Source organism: Hemitrygon akajei, chromosome 22 (genome assembly GCF_048418815.1).
Source record: "Hemitrygon akajei chromosome 22, sHemAka1.3, whole genome shotgun sequence".
NCBI classification, from domain to species: domain Eukaryota; kingdom Metazoa; phylum Chordata; class Chondrichthyes; order Myliobatiformes; family Dasyatidae; genus Hemitrygon; species Hemitrygon akajei.
In genome coordinates, this window is record NC_133145.1 from 22,847,147 (window position 1) to 22,861,735 (window position 14,589).

Below are 14,589 nucleotides of genomic sequence, written 5' to 3' on the forward strand. Positions count from 1 at the left end.
ATGGATGGGAGCCAGATTTAAGACCTCCCTTTCAGGAACCCAGCACTGTTCTTCAGGCTCAAATCCTTCTCAGTCCACGAGGAACTGGCGAACACTCCAAACAGTTCGTGAATCCAGAATTCTTTTTGCAGTGAACACCTGTCTCCCGTCAACAAACCTGGGTGGCAGCAGGACTGATGGTGGTGGGGAGAAAGGACTGGTTTTGATTTGGAAGTGCTGAAAGTGAGATTGATCTTGAGGGTCTCGGGGAGCTGCAAGGTGTAAGCTACCAAGTTTGCTTTTTTTGAGAACCTTGAAGGGTTCAATGAAGTTGGGCACCAATTTCTGAGACTCCACCCAGAGGGGCATATCCTGAGCAGACAGCCAGACCTGTTGCTCAGGCTGTAGAACTGGTCCCGGTCTTCTCTTCCATTTAGCCTTCATTTCAGCCTTCCAGGTAGAGGCCAAGAAAATCTCCCTTGCACTTGTCCAGGGTTTCCCAATTTCTTTTTAGCCCAACGACCCTTTAAACCACCTTCATGTTTGTTGCACACAATATACTTTCCAATGCTCCCATAGTGTAAAAACATGTCTACCATATGCTAACATGAGAAAAATGATTCTGCTTTAAATTTTTATTTGTCTTTAAACCTAGCTTACACAGAACCCGTGTGCTGTTCAGCAGCTTTGATATCAATGTGATCCTTGAGCTTGATCGTTTTTAGCAAGACTTGAAATAGCTGGTTCAAGTTGTGACAGCAAAAGCTTCAAGTCCCCACATGTAACAATGTCCAAGCGGTTTCTATTTTTTTCTGAGTACGTAGTTCACAGCACTGAAGCTTCTTTCAGCTAGGTAGGAGGATGGAAATGTAATATAGAGCAGTTTGGCTCTTCTCCAAAGGCCAGGAAACTTCATATGACAGTGTAGTTGCATACCACAAAAGCTGACATTTTTGAAAAGCATTTTTGCTTCTTTATCATTCTGAATTTTGATAATTTTTTTCTTGCAAACTCTCTACTTGTGCTTCAACCTTGCAAAGAAATGGGTTAATTACCCAGTCTAGAATTTACAGATCATTCAAATCCTTGAACTGATTCTGAAAATTCTTCTTCAGTGACTGCAGGTGTAAGCAGTACTTCTTGTAATCACTGGCTTGTCTACATGCTAGACTAGAATCCAAAGTAGAGCTGACAATCGCGCACCGAACCTCAGTTCAAGTGCTCTTTAAATATTAAAACTCCAGTGCCAAAACATGGCTGCCAACATGGTTCCCTCTAATTTGTAATGACCAGTGTGTGCAAAGATTTTGCGCTGTGCAGTTTTTTTGCCCAGTTACAACATGTGCACACGGAATAACTTCTTCAAAAAAAAGTGTAAGTGAGCTAGTTCTAAAAACTGCCAACAAATCATCGCAAACTCCACATTGTTAACACTATCTGCATCAGAAGCCAGAAAAGGAAATGTGATTGTGTATGATCGTGAAATATACTTAACGTGCCAATGAGGTAGAGGGTGACAACCTTTTGTGCGCAGCTTAAATCCCTTTGTGCACCAGTAGAAAACGATGTGTGCGCGTGTACATGAGCACACATTAGGGGGAACATTGGCCACCAATTAGCGGGGCAGTCCTGAGTCTTTAAAGGGGCCACACAATACTATCCTATTCTGGAGAGCCAGAGTGTCTAAACCCTGGAAGCTGGTGTGGTCAGGTGTGTATCGTAACATCAGGGTCTATTTACCCTTATAGTTCCTTAACTCTACCCACTGGTGTTCTACATCTTCTGATCCTATGTCACTTTTTAAGAAGTTGATTTAAATTTTTACCGCCAGAGCCACCCCACCCCCTCTACCTAGCTGCCTGTGCTTTCCATGCAGTGAGTGTCTTTGGATGTTAAGTTCCCAACTATGATCTTTTTGCAAATTGGCTCTTATCCAAAATATTATAAAAGTATGATAGTATCCAGCAGCAGTTGGAATTTTTTTCATTTAATTTTATTTTCCTGATGTAAGCTTGTTAACAAATAAGTTGGGGGGACTTCCGGTAAGATGGCGATCGCTTAGTTGCTTCAAACTTTCGCTGTTACATTTCCGTCCACATCCTTACCTCCAATGTTTTCTCTTCTTGATCAATTTAGCCAATTCTCTGGCTATAAACTTAATCTTCACAAGAGTGAACTTTTTCCAATTAATAAAGAAGCATAAGCATTAGTATTTCGCGACCTCCCATTTAAAGTAGTTGATAATCAATTTACCTATCTTGGTATTACAGTTACAAGGAATTTTAAGGATCTTTTTGCGAAAATTTTGCCAATCTTTTGAATTCTGCAGCACAGAGTTTGTCACAATGGTCACCTTCATCTATGTCATTGGTAGGTCGTGTTAATGTTATTAAAATGTATATTCTCCCTAAATTTTTATACTTATTTCAATCTATTCCAGTTTTTATTTCTAAAACCTTCTTTGATTCCTTAGACTATTATTTTGTCCTATATGTGGAAGGGTAAGCGTTCTAGAATTAATAAAGCTTACCTTCAAAAATCTAAAAAAGAGGGCGGCATGGCCTTACCTAATTTTCGTTTATACTATTGGGCAGCTAACATTCGTTGTCTTATCTTCTGGTCTTTTTTTCATAGCTAGTCTGACCGCCCTAAATGGGTGGCAATGGAGCTGAATTCCACTAAGGATCGCTCTATCTCTGCACTTCTTGGATCTGCACTCCCTAGTAGTTTGTCTAGACTAATTGTCAATCCTCTTGTTAGACACACTCTGCGAATATGGGCCCAGTTTAGGAAATTTAATGGTTTCTATGGCTTTTCCCTTTCTAGTACTATTTTACATCATCATCTTTTTTTTACCCTCTATGCACGATTCAACATTCTATGATTGGTATAGAAAGGGCATTAGGTATTTTGAAGATCTTTTCATTGATAATCGTTTCACATCTTTTCAACAACTCTCAGGAAAGCTGGGTAATAAAGGATTAATGTCTAATTTGGAAGTATCTAAAGAAATGGGCATTAGGTAGATTAAATTTAGCAGAGAGTTGACAATTTGAGAATCAAGTCCCAAACCACATCAGATAAGGGAATATTTAAGTCATGCTCCCAAGCCATTCTGATTTTATCCAAAGGGGCGTGCCGTAAAGGTGCTAATTTATCACGAATAAAAGATATTAAGCCTTTACCCAATGGATTAATAGTAAGAAACAGGTCCATAGCGTTTCTATTAATCAAATCAGTTAATTCAACTTCTCTTTGTGCTCGCCACTGTCTTTTACAGTTTAAGATTGTTCATAGGGCACACATGTCCAAAGCTAAATTGTCTCGATTTTACCCTAATATTAGTCTGGTTTGTGATAAATGCAAAAGTGGCTTCTCTCATTCATATGTACTGGACCTGCCCTAGTCTAGAGAAATTTTGGAGAGATGTTTTCCTAACTTTATCTCATATTCTGAATTGCCACTTAGAACCTAACCCTCTGATTGCTCTTTTTGGTTCCTGGGGTGAGATAGATATACATTTGAGCTCGACTAAACGTCGAACATTATCTTTTGCTTTTCTTCTGGCTAGACATCTAATTCTTTTTAGATGGAGAGATGTTTCCCCACCCACGCACGCTCAATGGCTCAATGATATTATGTCCTGTTTAGACCTTGAAAAAATTCACTTCTCAATTCTTGATTTGAACATAAAGTTTCATAAGGTCTGGGGACCTTTTATTGAATATTTTCATAACCTTTCTTCTGATTAAGTTTTTTTTCCAGTCCCTTACTTTCAGCTTTTTTTTGGTAGTAGGCATTATTAACCTCTGTTTTTACTTGTATTTACAGTTTTGGGGGTTTGAATGTTCTGATCTATATTTCCTACATTTTGCTGTGGTTGGTCTGGAGTTTTTTTTCCCTTGCGGAGGTGGGGGGGGCGGGACACTTACATGACTTTATTTTGGATGTTTTTTCAATTATTATTGTGAATTATAATATTATTGTATGTTTATCTTGCACTGTATTAATTTCCTATTTTGTTTTTGGATTTTTTTGCTATAGTGTTGTAGAAAATGCATAAAAAATTTAAAATTTTTAAAAAAAAAAACTTAAGTAGGAGGAACTCAGCAGGTTAGACAGCATCTGTGGGCAGAAATTGACACTGGATGTTTTAGGGTGAGGACGCTCATCTGGACAGAAAAGTAAAGGGGAGATGTCTTTTCTACCAGCTGGATCTTACAGATACTGTCTGACCCACTGAGTTCTATCACATTCCAGCATTTGCAGTCTCTTGTGGCTCCCTAAGCTTGTTACTGTTGAGTAGGCCTTTGGCTTCAGTAGCATGGTCCAACTCCATTTAAGTTTCATTGAAACTTCTTTTGCATTCCCAAGAAGTCTTTCACTCTCTACAAGTAGTAAAGGAAATGCAAAGAGTGATCTTACAAACTCCTTTGGTTATCCCTTCTGCACACTGTTATCTTTGATTGAGCTGTCAGGATGTCTTCAATTTGGAGACTACCTAGCTATGTTTGATTAGATATACTATGAAGTTCTCCTTACTGCACAGCTAAGAATGGAGAAGTGTTTTATATGCTACACCATATTGCATAATTCTATTGTGTGCAAAGCCCAAGGTGTATAAAGTAGAATTGACCTTTGACAAAGAGGACTGAAGTAGATTTTGTGCAAGGTGGCAACATTTCTGAAACAACCAGTAAGTACCAATTAACTTTGTGATAATATTCTGCTGCATAGATTTTCTTGACTAGATCTCTGTATTTGATAGCACCTGGCACTCCCTGGGTTTTGAACACCCAACTTATGGACACCCCTTGCGTACAAGCAGGAATTTGGGACATTGGCAGGATGGATAGCAGTACATTTGCCTGTTATAGCCAGCAGGTGTGGCCCTATCAATGCATCTGGTCATCATCTTGCATTCTCTTAGCTTTACGTGGACCTTGTGTCTCCTCTCAACGTATGGGTGTAGCCGTGTGAGTCAGGTGGTTGTGGGTACAAATTCCTCCTCAGAACTGTGAGGATATAATCAGGGGTGGTAAACCTATGGTGTGTGTCCCAAGATGGCAAGCACAAGAATTATGTTGGGATACAGCATACATTGCTGCCCCATGATTTTTAAACCCCACCCATAATAAAAATGTACATGATGATCAGCTTTACTGCCAAATGAAATGGCAAATGGCTTTTTACAACCAGAGAGCAAAGAAATATTTCACACCGGCTTGGTGCCAGCTACTTGGTTGCAAGAACATGTGATGTTGGATGATAGGTTTTGAAATCCTCGTGGACTTGATGTACACAATACTATTTAGTAATGTTATTTTTCAGTTATTTTTTAAAGATTAATAATAATTTTGAACTGATTTTCTAAAATGCTTCACTTATCTCAATCTGTCTGAGTTTTACTTTTATTAATAGGTAAACAATGAATACATGTAAATAAGCAACAGGACTCATTTTTCCCTTTGCAAAGTCCATAATTATTGTTACTAATTCATTAATCAATGATAATCTCTGTTCAAAAGTACAGTGGCAAGTGAAAGGTTTTTTTAGAAGATTATCATTAATTTGGGTACATGCTCCCAAAAAGGTTTGCCACACCTGATAAGTTGTCACTTTGGGAGGGTTGCACTGCCAAAGATGTTGGGTCTTCTGTGGGGCATTAACTGAAGTTACTATTTCTCCCCTCAATAGAACATAAATGAGAGCATTCAAAGGAGGATTTCATGGCTTCACTGCAAATATTTCTCCCTTAGCCATTATCAATAAAGCAGGTTGATGCTATCTGTGGGATTTTTGTTGAGTGTAAATTAGCTGCTGAGTTTCCAACAATTCAACTTTAAAGTACTTAATTGGTTGTAAAGTGCTTTGGGCTGTCTCGAGTCATGAGAAGTATGTTATAATTCAAACTCTTTCCCTGTACCATTGTATAGGAGCAGGGAAGAGCCTTGACCTGTCCCAATCTTCAGGGAACTTTTAAGCATGTAATCTTCCATGAGATTGCTGAGAACATTAACAGTAATTCCCACTTATAATGGTTCCTTTAGACTGCACATGCCCTAAAATGTCGCATGCAATTATTATTACACACCAAAAAAAACTGACATCATGCTATGAAAGGAGGTGTAAGAGTAGATAATGGAAAGCTTAGTCAGAGGTAGATTTCAAGGATCACTTTAAAGGAGGGAAGAGAAGGGGGTGTAAGGGTTTCCAGGGAATTCCAGAGGTTATGACCTTGTCAGCTGGAGGCATGGCCACCAATGGTGGAGCTGTGACATAGAGTGGAGAAAAAGACCATAATTAGAGCAGAGTGGAAATGTCAGAAGACTGCGGTCAGGAAGGAATTATAATTACTTTGTGCATGTTTTGTCTGTCTTACCAGGCGACTGATGAAGAACTATTGAAAAAGAAAATAATCTTTGGCAGATAGAATTTTAATGGAATTTACATTTTGTGGCTGCGCTGTCATTGGGTTTCTCATCATATTTCTATGGCTAGACATTGGAAAAAATTGCACTGAAGTCTAATCTGCTGAGTTAACTCCAGATAGAGCATTATGATCTTTCCTGATCATTTTGGCTTATTATATTCTGGATCAATGATGGGATATGATTTGTGAACTCTGTATATATTAATTTCCTGTAACTGTTATTCTGTTTCTATTAGTTTAACTTTTAAAGATTTCATGCTGCTTTTCATCATCTTTTGCCTTTAAATTGAGTGAGAAATTTGAAATGTACTCCAAAAGATGTCACTTTTTATTTTGCTCTTTTGAATTTTAACAGATATGGAACTTGGTCTTAAATCTAAGTTACTGCAAGAGGAAATGAGATCCCTGGTGAATTATCTGGAACTCTAGAGTATATGGTACTGATCTATGTTTGGAGTAGGGCACTTTGATGGTTTATTGAGGAGAATGATCTCAGCTGTTGATTTATTTGGGAATTGTGTGCCGAACCATGGTGGGTGCGTTTATTCACCATAATGAAAGCTTCTGTCTTCAAGCTGATATTAGTGGAAACCAAGTGTTAACTCCACAGAAATATGAATCTATTATCCTCACCCATTGTTGCATTAAATCGTGTATATTTTACAAGTGCCCTGTCACTTATTGGTTGGAAATTGGTCCCCTATCTGCTAGCAGCAGTTCCTTGTTATACCAAAGTGTAAGAAAAGAATGAGGGATGGCATCGGATCCCAACTTGGTGAGCATCTCACAGATGGCATACCATGAAAGGCCACAAGAGCACAAAGTCTGCCAGGGGTCCTCAGGTGAAGAGTAAGTGGCCTGGATATTGCTTAAACATCCTTTTAAGAATAACAGTAATTGGAAGTATAAACAGTTTCACATGAAAAGCATTCAGGGCAAGCCAGTGCCCTGATTGATGTGGTGCCAGCTAGAGCACCAGGATGTTTCCCTAAACCTTGTTTTGTTCTGTGCAGTAATCAAGTACCACAGTGAATACTTGCAGATGAGGGGGTAGCTTAACAAGCCAGTGAATACTTTAATAATTCAATCAATATTTAATAATGAACAGATGCTATTTTGGTCTAGTATATGTGACTCACACCGAGATTTTCGTATTTATTAAAAGACAATTGCTTACAGATGGAACATTTCCTGGCATTTGAATATTAAAACACCACCAGCATGTTAGCCTTGTTTAACTTTTTTCTAATTCAAAGTTTTCATACTTTCACAGATGCAGTTTTTATTGATTAGGTGATGACATTTCTAAAATAGTTTTGTCTGAATTGCCAGTTATCTTTGGTGTAGTTCTCTGTTCATCCGTACATCTCCAAGTAAATAATGTATCCTTAGCAAGCCAAAATGTCCGATGCTAGAAATTACATGTCTGTGATCTTACTGCCCCTTTCCACAATAACACTTCCCATCTTTGACATGTCGATTTCTTCAGAAAATGTAATTCCTGTAGAATCTTTCCAGTTACCAAAAAAAAAGGAAGCAACTGAGTCAACAGGAGCATTGTTAGGAAAATCTTTAACTTGAGTTGACATTGAGAAATCAATAAAATTATTTTTACAATGTGTCACAAATTTTATTAAATGGTCTTTTCAGGTAAAAAACTAAATCCTAGCAAATGAGACCTGACAAGCACTTAAGGATTTCTTTTTCCCATAACTGAGTCGATGTGATCTATCAGTATAAATGTAACAACCGTAAGTGTGTCCATAGCAGTAACATTGAGAAAGTAAATCAAATTTTCAATAAACTGTTGAGCCTGGTTGGGATTGCATTCTCTGAATCTGAATGTTTTAGATTGTCAGGGTTAGGTTGGATATCCAAGCTCAAATTTTCATGCTGCTTTGATTACTTACATTTAAAAAAAACTTGACTTTAATATGAAGAAATGAAAGGGATTTTTATGTTTGTATCCAGTTACATAATGTTTCTTAGGGATGTGAAATACAAAGTTCAAAGTAAATTTTATTATCAAAGTACATATATGTCACCAAATGGGATTCATTTTCTTGTCGGCATACTCTACAAATCTATAAAATAGTAACTATAACAGGATCAATGAAAGATCAATCACAGTGCAGAAGCCAGCAAACTCTGCAAATGGAAATATAAATAAATAGCATCAATAACAAGAACATGAGATAATGAAATAAAGAGTCCTTAAAGTCAGATCATTGATTATGGGAACATCTCAATGATGGGACAAGTGAGTGTAGTTATCCCCTTTTATTCAAAAGCCTGATGGTTGAGGGGTAGTAGCTGTTCTTGAACCTGATGGTGTGGGTCCTCAGGCTCTTGTACTTTCTACCTAATGGCAGCAGTGAGAAGAGAGCATGGCCTAGGTGCTGGGGATCTCTGATGATGGCTGCTGCTTTCCTATGACAGTGTTTCATGTAGATGTGCTGAATGATTGGGAGCTATTGTAGCAGTGGTAGCAACTCCTCTTTGTTCCTCTTCCTTTCCAGTTCAGAAAGATCAGGGAACGTTGTATCTGTTCCTGTCTTCTCAGACATGATTATGTATTATTAGTGTAGTATTCTCGCTCAGGTGTAAGCTAACGCTGAACTAAACACCGAGGTAAACCGTCGTTAATGAAAACAGGGTCGCAGTAAGATTAACCATTTACTGTTCACTCTTCCACATAAACGTATGAAAAAGTGTTGCTTTACTGTGATTTCTAATGCGTAGAGAGACAACTTTCTTGCGCTGGTCTCACACGTGTGAGCCCCCTCCGTTCCATTTTTCCCAAACCGGTATTTTCCCACAAGACGTGGCAAAACCGGATGTGACGTCATCACATGCCGCAATATATCACAGACAACGAACATACTTAAACAATCCTAGCTTTAACTAAAAAATGCTAACAAACGAATTACTAAGCGAAAATATTATAAACTAAATAACTGCCATAAAGGCAGCACACTCCCTGCTTGACCTTCGTAAGGTCACAAGGAACATAATACAAAACTTCAGTCTCTAAATCAGTCATTAGGTAGAAGTAGAATGACTTCTGTAACTGGCCTTTGGTAAATTTTCACATCGCCTTGGTGGGTAGTTTTCAACTCAACCTTCCTGACATGTCCATCCCTACTAGGGAATGTGGCAGTGATTCTGGCCATTGGCCAGCTGTTGCGGGCAATTTGCTTGTCCCTGAGCAGGACTAAATCTCCAACTTGAAGATTCCTGCCGGGTTCTGTCCACTTTTGTCTGTGTTGCAACAAAGGTAGATATTCCTGTCTCCAACGAGACCAGAACTGATTTGCCAGAGCCTGGACCTGTCTCCATTGCTTTGTGTACAAATCCTTATCAGAGAAGTCCCCTGGTGGAGGGGGATCTCCTGCCTTCTGCGTAAGGAGCATTGATGGCGAGAGTATGAAGGGGTTTTCCGGGGTCAGAAGACACAGGTAGGAGTGGTCGTGCATTTATAATGGCTGTGACCTCTGCCATTAGTGTGCACAGTACCTCATGGGTCAATCGGGTGCGTTGCTGCATCTCAGGTTTCCTTTTCAGGGCTTTTTGCAAGGGCGTGAACCGCTTGACTGCCTGCTCTTTGTTATTTGGCAAGCACTGGCGTGGTTCTCTGAAAGGTAGTGGGGCGACCCCATTATTTGCTTCATCTCTGAAGACCTTGGTGTCCTTTGTTTTTAAGAAAATGGCATCTTGAGCTGATTGAGCAAGTTTATTATCATGCTCAGTTTGAGCGAAGACTGACTGACCCAGCGTCTCGTCAGTTACTTTACGTTTGTTAAAGCCTTGTCGTGCTTCCTTAATACACGTGACACTTGTGCGGGGTTGAAAAATTGAATGGCGGCCACTCTCTAGCACATTGGTCTTGAGTGTGTTAACTGTTGGTTTGTGTACGTTGCCAAGACACACCTCTCCTATCACCACCCAGCCCAGATCCAGGCGTTGCGCAAAGGGGGCATCGTGTGGTCCATTGACCTGCTGCCTAACTTTGTGTACCTGGAGAACATCTCTTCCTAATAGCAGGAGTATTTCTGCTTTTGGATCCAGCTCTGGGATGTGTTTGGCGATGTGGTGGAGATGTGGCTGGTGTAGCACCGCACTTGGCGTCGGGATCTCAGTGTGGTTATTCAAGATTTCATTGCACTCTAAGAGTGGAGGGAGACAGATGACGACTTTACCATCCAGGGACTCGATCTGGAAGCCTTCTGCCTTCCTTCCATAAGTTTCCATGTTGCCTGAGCAAGTTCTAAGGTAGTATGGGAACTGCTCACTCTCAATGTTGAACAAGTTAAAGAACTCTGGACTGACTAGTGAGCGATTGCTCTGATCGTCCAGAATTACATAGGCTTTGATGGCCTTGTCTTTGGCTCCCTTAGGGTACACCTTAGTGAGACAGATCTTTGAACAAGAACGGCTTGACTGAGCTTGACCGCAAACTTCTGTACAGCTCGAGCTGACAGCAGTTGTCCTGGAGTGAGCTTCTCCCTCCCCGCCGTCCTGTTGTGGGGGTGAAGGAGCGTTGTCGGTTCACGGTAACGGGCCAGGATGCATGGCCCCATCGTGATTAGTGCTATTACATTCCGGGCACTTCATGGCGATCGTACACTCTCTAGCAAGGTGAGAGGTACAGGAACAGCATTTAAAACATATTCTTTTCTCCTTGAGAAGGGCCTTCCTCTCTTCAAGGGGTTTTTCCCTAAACGTTCTGCATTTCTTGAGGGGGTGGGGTTTGTTATGCAATGGACAATTCTTGCTAGGGTCGTTGTTAGTTGTAAAGGCTTCAGTCTTAAGCACTGAGACTGGTTTATTAATGTTGAAATTATTCGAAGAGGATTTATCTGGCTTGGTGTAAATTGTACTGCTTCCTGGACCCATGAGGCTAGGGTCATTTCGCTTCTTTGCCTCCTTGCACACAAACCTAGTGAAATACTCAAAGGGAGGAAATCGACCTCTGCGATCTTCCTTGTACTCTGAGGCAACAGACACCCACCTGTCCTGCAGCCCAAATGGAAGTTTGTCCACGATTTGTCTAATCCCGGATGGAGTATCTAGGTATACTAGACCAGTTGAGTAGCCATCTTCTTTGGCGCCTTGAATCTCCATGAGTAAATCTCCGAGCTCCCTTAACTTAATGTGGTCCTTGGCTGACACCTTAGGAAAATTTTCCAGACGTCGGTATAGCGCTGCTTCAATAATTTCGGGGGCTGCATAGCCCTCCCGAAGTCTCTCCCATGCTTTGCTCAAGGCTAGCTCGGGTTTGTTGATGTACACTGAACGTATGCGTCTCACCTGTTCGCATGATTCTTTTCCCAGCCATTTCACCATAAGATCCAACTCTTGGGTTGCTTTGAGCTGGGCTCCGTCGATAGCGTTGGTGAATGTGGAGTGCCATGCACGGTAATTTTCAGGTTTATCGTCAAACTGGTATAGTCCTGAAGTGACGAGATCCCGTCGTGCTAAATAGCGTGCCATGGGTTCGACTGCAAGTGGCATGCGGGCTGGGGAATTATGTCGGCGGGTATACGACTGAGGGTGTACATCTGTTATGGAATTTGCTATTCTGAATTCGGTCTTTGCCTCTCTTCTCCCCAAATCTGGTAAGTTTGGTGTCGAGAAGTACTTGTCGTGAGCCCTTTCATTCTTGAGTTTGTCGCGGAGTTGCAAGCATAAGTTGATTTCCTCGGATGGATGTGATGCGATCGGGCCTCTCTGAGGCTCCTCATGACCTGGGACGTTATCAGATAAGTATGGAGAGGAAGGACGAGTCTGCCAGTCTATTTGAGATTGGACATAGTCGCTTGTGCGTTCCAACCTGATCTTTTCTGAAGTAGATTTTCCGTCGACCAGATCATGCATTCCTTCAGCATCTTCTATGTAATCTGCTTCCACCCTGGCAGCTTCTTCTTCTCATTCTAGCATCAGCACTTCTAACTCTGCCGCTATCCTTGCCCTTTCCAACTGGTTTTCGGCTTCTCTGGCAGCCGCTTTCATTTTCAATTTTGCTTCTTGTTTGGCGTAGCGCACTCGCACCTTGGCGGCTTCTGCTTTAGCTCTTGCTTGGGCGGCCTTACTTGATGATGCCCTACTGCCCCTGTCGCTGGATGGCAACGACTTGATGCTGGACCGAGTTGTCATTGCTGCACTTGAAACACCTGATAATGCCGCTTTTTCACTGTAGTGTTCTTGCTCAGGTGTAAGCTAACGCTGAACTAAACACCAAGGTAAACCGTCGTTAATGAAAACAGGGTCGCAGTAAGATTAACCATTTACTGTTCACTCTTCCACATTAACGTATGGTGAAAAAGCGTTGCTTCACTGTGATTTCTAATGCGTAGAGAGACAACTTTCTTGCGCTGGTCTCACACGTGTGAGCCCCCTCCGTTCCGTTTTTCCCAAACCGGTATTTTCCCACAAGACACGGCGAAACCGGATGTGACATCATCGCATGCCGCGATATATCACAGACAATGAACATACTTAAACAATCCTAGCTTTAACTAAAAAATGCTAACAAACGAATTACTAAGCGAAAATATTATAAACTAAATAACTGCCATAAAGGCTGCACAATTAGTGTTAGTTCATCATTGGACTGGAAGTGAATCTGTCATGCAATAATAGAGATAAAGAATTTGAATTCTGTTTTGTGTAGTCAAAGTAAGTATGATGGATATTTTCATTTTGACAATGCTAGATGTTATTGAAGCTTGAACATAAAGTCATGTCATTGTTTTCCTTGGTGCAATTATAGTAAAACGAGTTAATGTGGTCATGATGTGCATTACTGAATCATATTGTAGCTGAAAATGTTTTCACGCCCTCTATTTTTTCTCCAGAACAGATTGGAAGACTTGCAAGTTGGGGAAGACAAAGAAAGCTGTCTGACTAAGGCCAGCAGCAAACTGAGTGCACAGAGAGGGGAGGTGAGTAATTGTGACTTCCTCTGGCAACCAGCTAGGTATTGGTCAGAGCTCTAAAACATTAACATTTGGAAAGCGTTCCAAATCTTCAATCCTATCTCTCTTCCATTATTGTATTACAAAATATGAGCTAGAAACTGCAGCCACAGAGTGACACAACTTATTTGACTCTTGTGATCTTCCTTAGACTTTTGGATGAGAAGATATCAGTAATAACTTGGGAAATTGAGCTCAGTTTCTATTATATTTTTCACTGATGAGAGAAGATGATGGACTCATTGTGGGGTTAGAGCAGATATTGTGCATAGAGTAATACAGCACAGAAATGGGCCATTTGGCCCAACTCACTCATGCCAACCAAGATACCCAGGAACATAGGAATTGGGACATAATTTGGGAAGTTTTTCACACATGGGAATGTGGGTATATAGAACAACCTTTCAGATACAAAGCAAATATAGTTGCAAGATATTTGGGCAAGTACCTGGACAAGGATGTGGGTCAACATTGGCAAGTGGGTTAGCTTAGGTGGGCATTATGGTCAGCATGGATGACTTTGGCTTAACAGACTGTTTCCATGCTGTAAAATTGTGAACTTATAATTCATACTTGACATACTTGTGCAAGTATTTTTGAACGGGGGCACTTCATTCATCTTCCTCATTTCCCCAAACTTTCATGAGCCAAAGAAGTTGATCTCGTTTCTGTAGGTGATCCTGGAACAGAACATCAGTATCCTAAGTGGGAAAACATGTCTTGAATTACATAAGTTAGCCAGACAAGCTCCCCCATCCACCAACCTCACCCACATGCTGTCGTCAGCTGGCAAAAGTCCACCCCAGAAATGTGGACTGCAAAAGTTTCACAGACGCATATGAGTATCTCGCTTAATAATGTTAATAATGAAATATTAAAATACGATTTAACAGTACGGCAGTCCCCGGGTTACATACGAGTTCTGTTCCTGAGTCCGTCTTTAAGTCGGATTTGTACGTACGTCAGAACAAGTACAGCCGTTATTATTTAGCGTCAGTCAAACATTTTTCTCAGGTATATAGTATATATTTTACCTTCCTATTCATATAAAACACTTAAGAAACGTATGTATTCCAATAATTAAACCACTGCATTGCTTAGTAATAATTGTAGCTTTCATCGGGGCAGAGCCTTTCACATGCTCCATTATTCTCACTTAATCTGTTATCCTTTATAATTGTTCCGATCATTAACCGACTG

General features: G+C 40.5%; 1 protein-coding gene across 7 annotated transcripts in view; it reads left to right on the forward strand.

Annotated features, from left to right (window-relative positions):
* Positions 1-14,589, forward strand: part of LOC140714553 (putative uncharacterized protein MYH16) — a 340,102-nt gene that overhangs the window by 168,605 nt on the left and 156,908 nt on the right. For 6 of the 7 annotated variants that reach the window (XM_073025840.1, XM_073025835.1, XM_073025838.1 and 3 more), the window contains one exon: positions 13,270-13,356. The exons of the other annotated variant lie outside the window; for it this stretch is intronic. In XM_073025840.1, the coding sequence (XP_072881941.1) occupies positions 13,270-13,356 (87 nt within the window). The remainder of the gene's footprint in view (positions 1-13,269; positions 13,357-14,589) is intronic. 7 annotated transcript variants of the gene reach the window in all.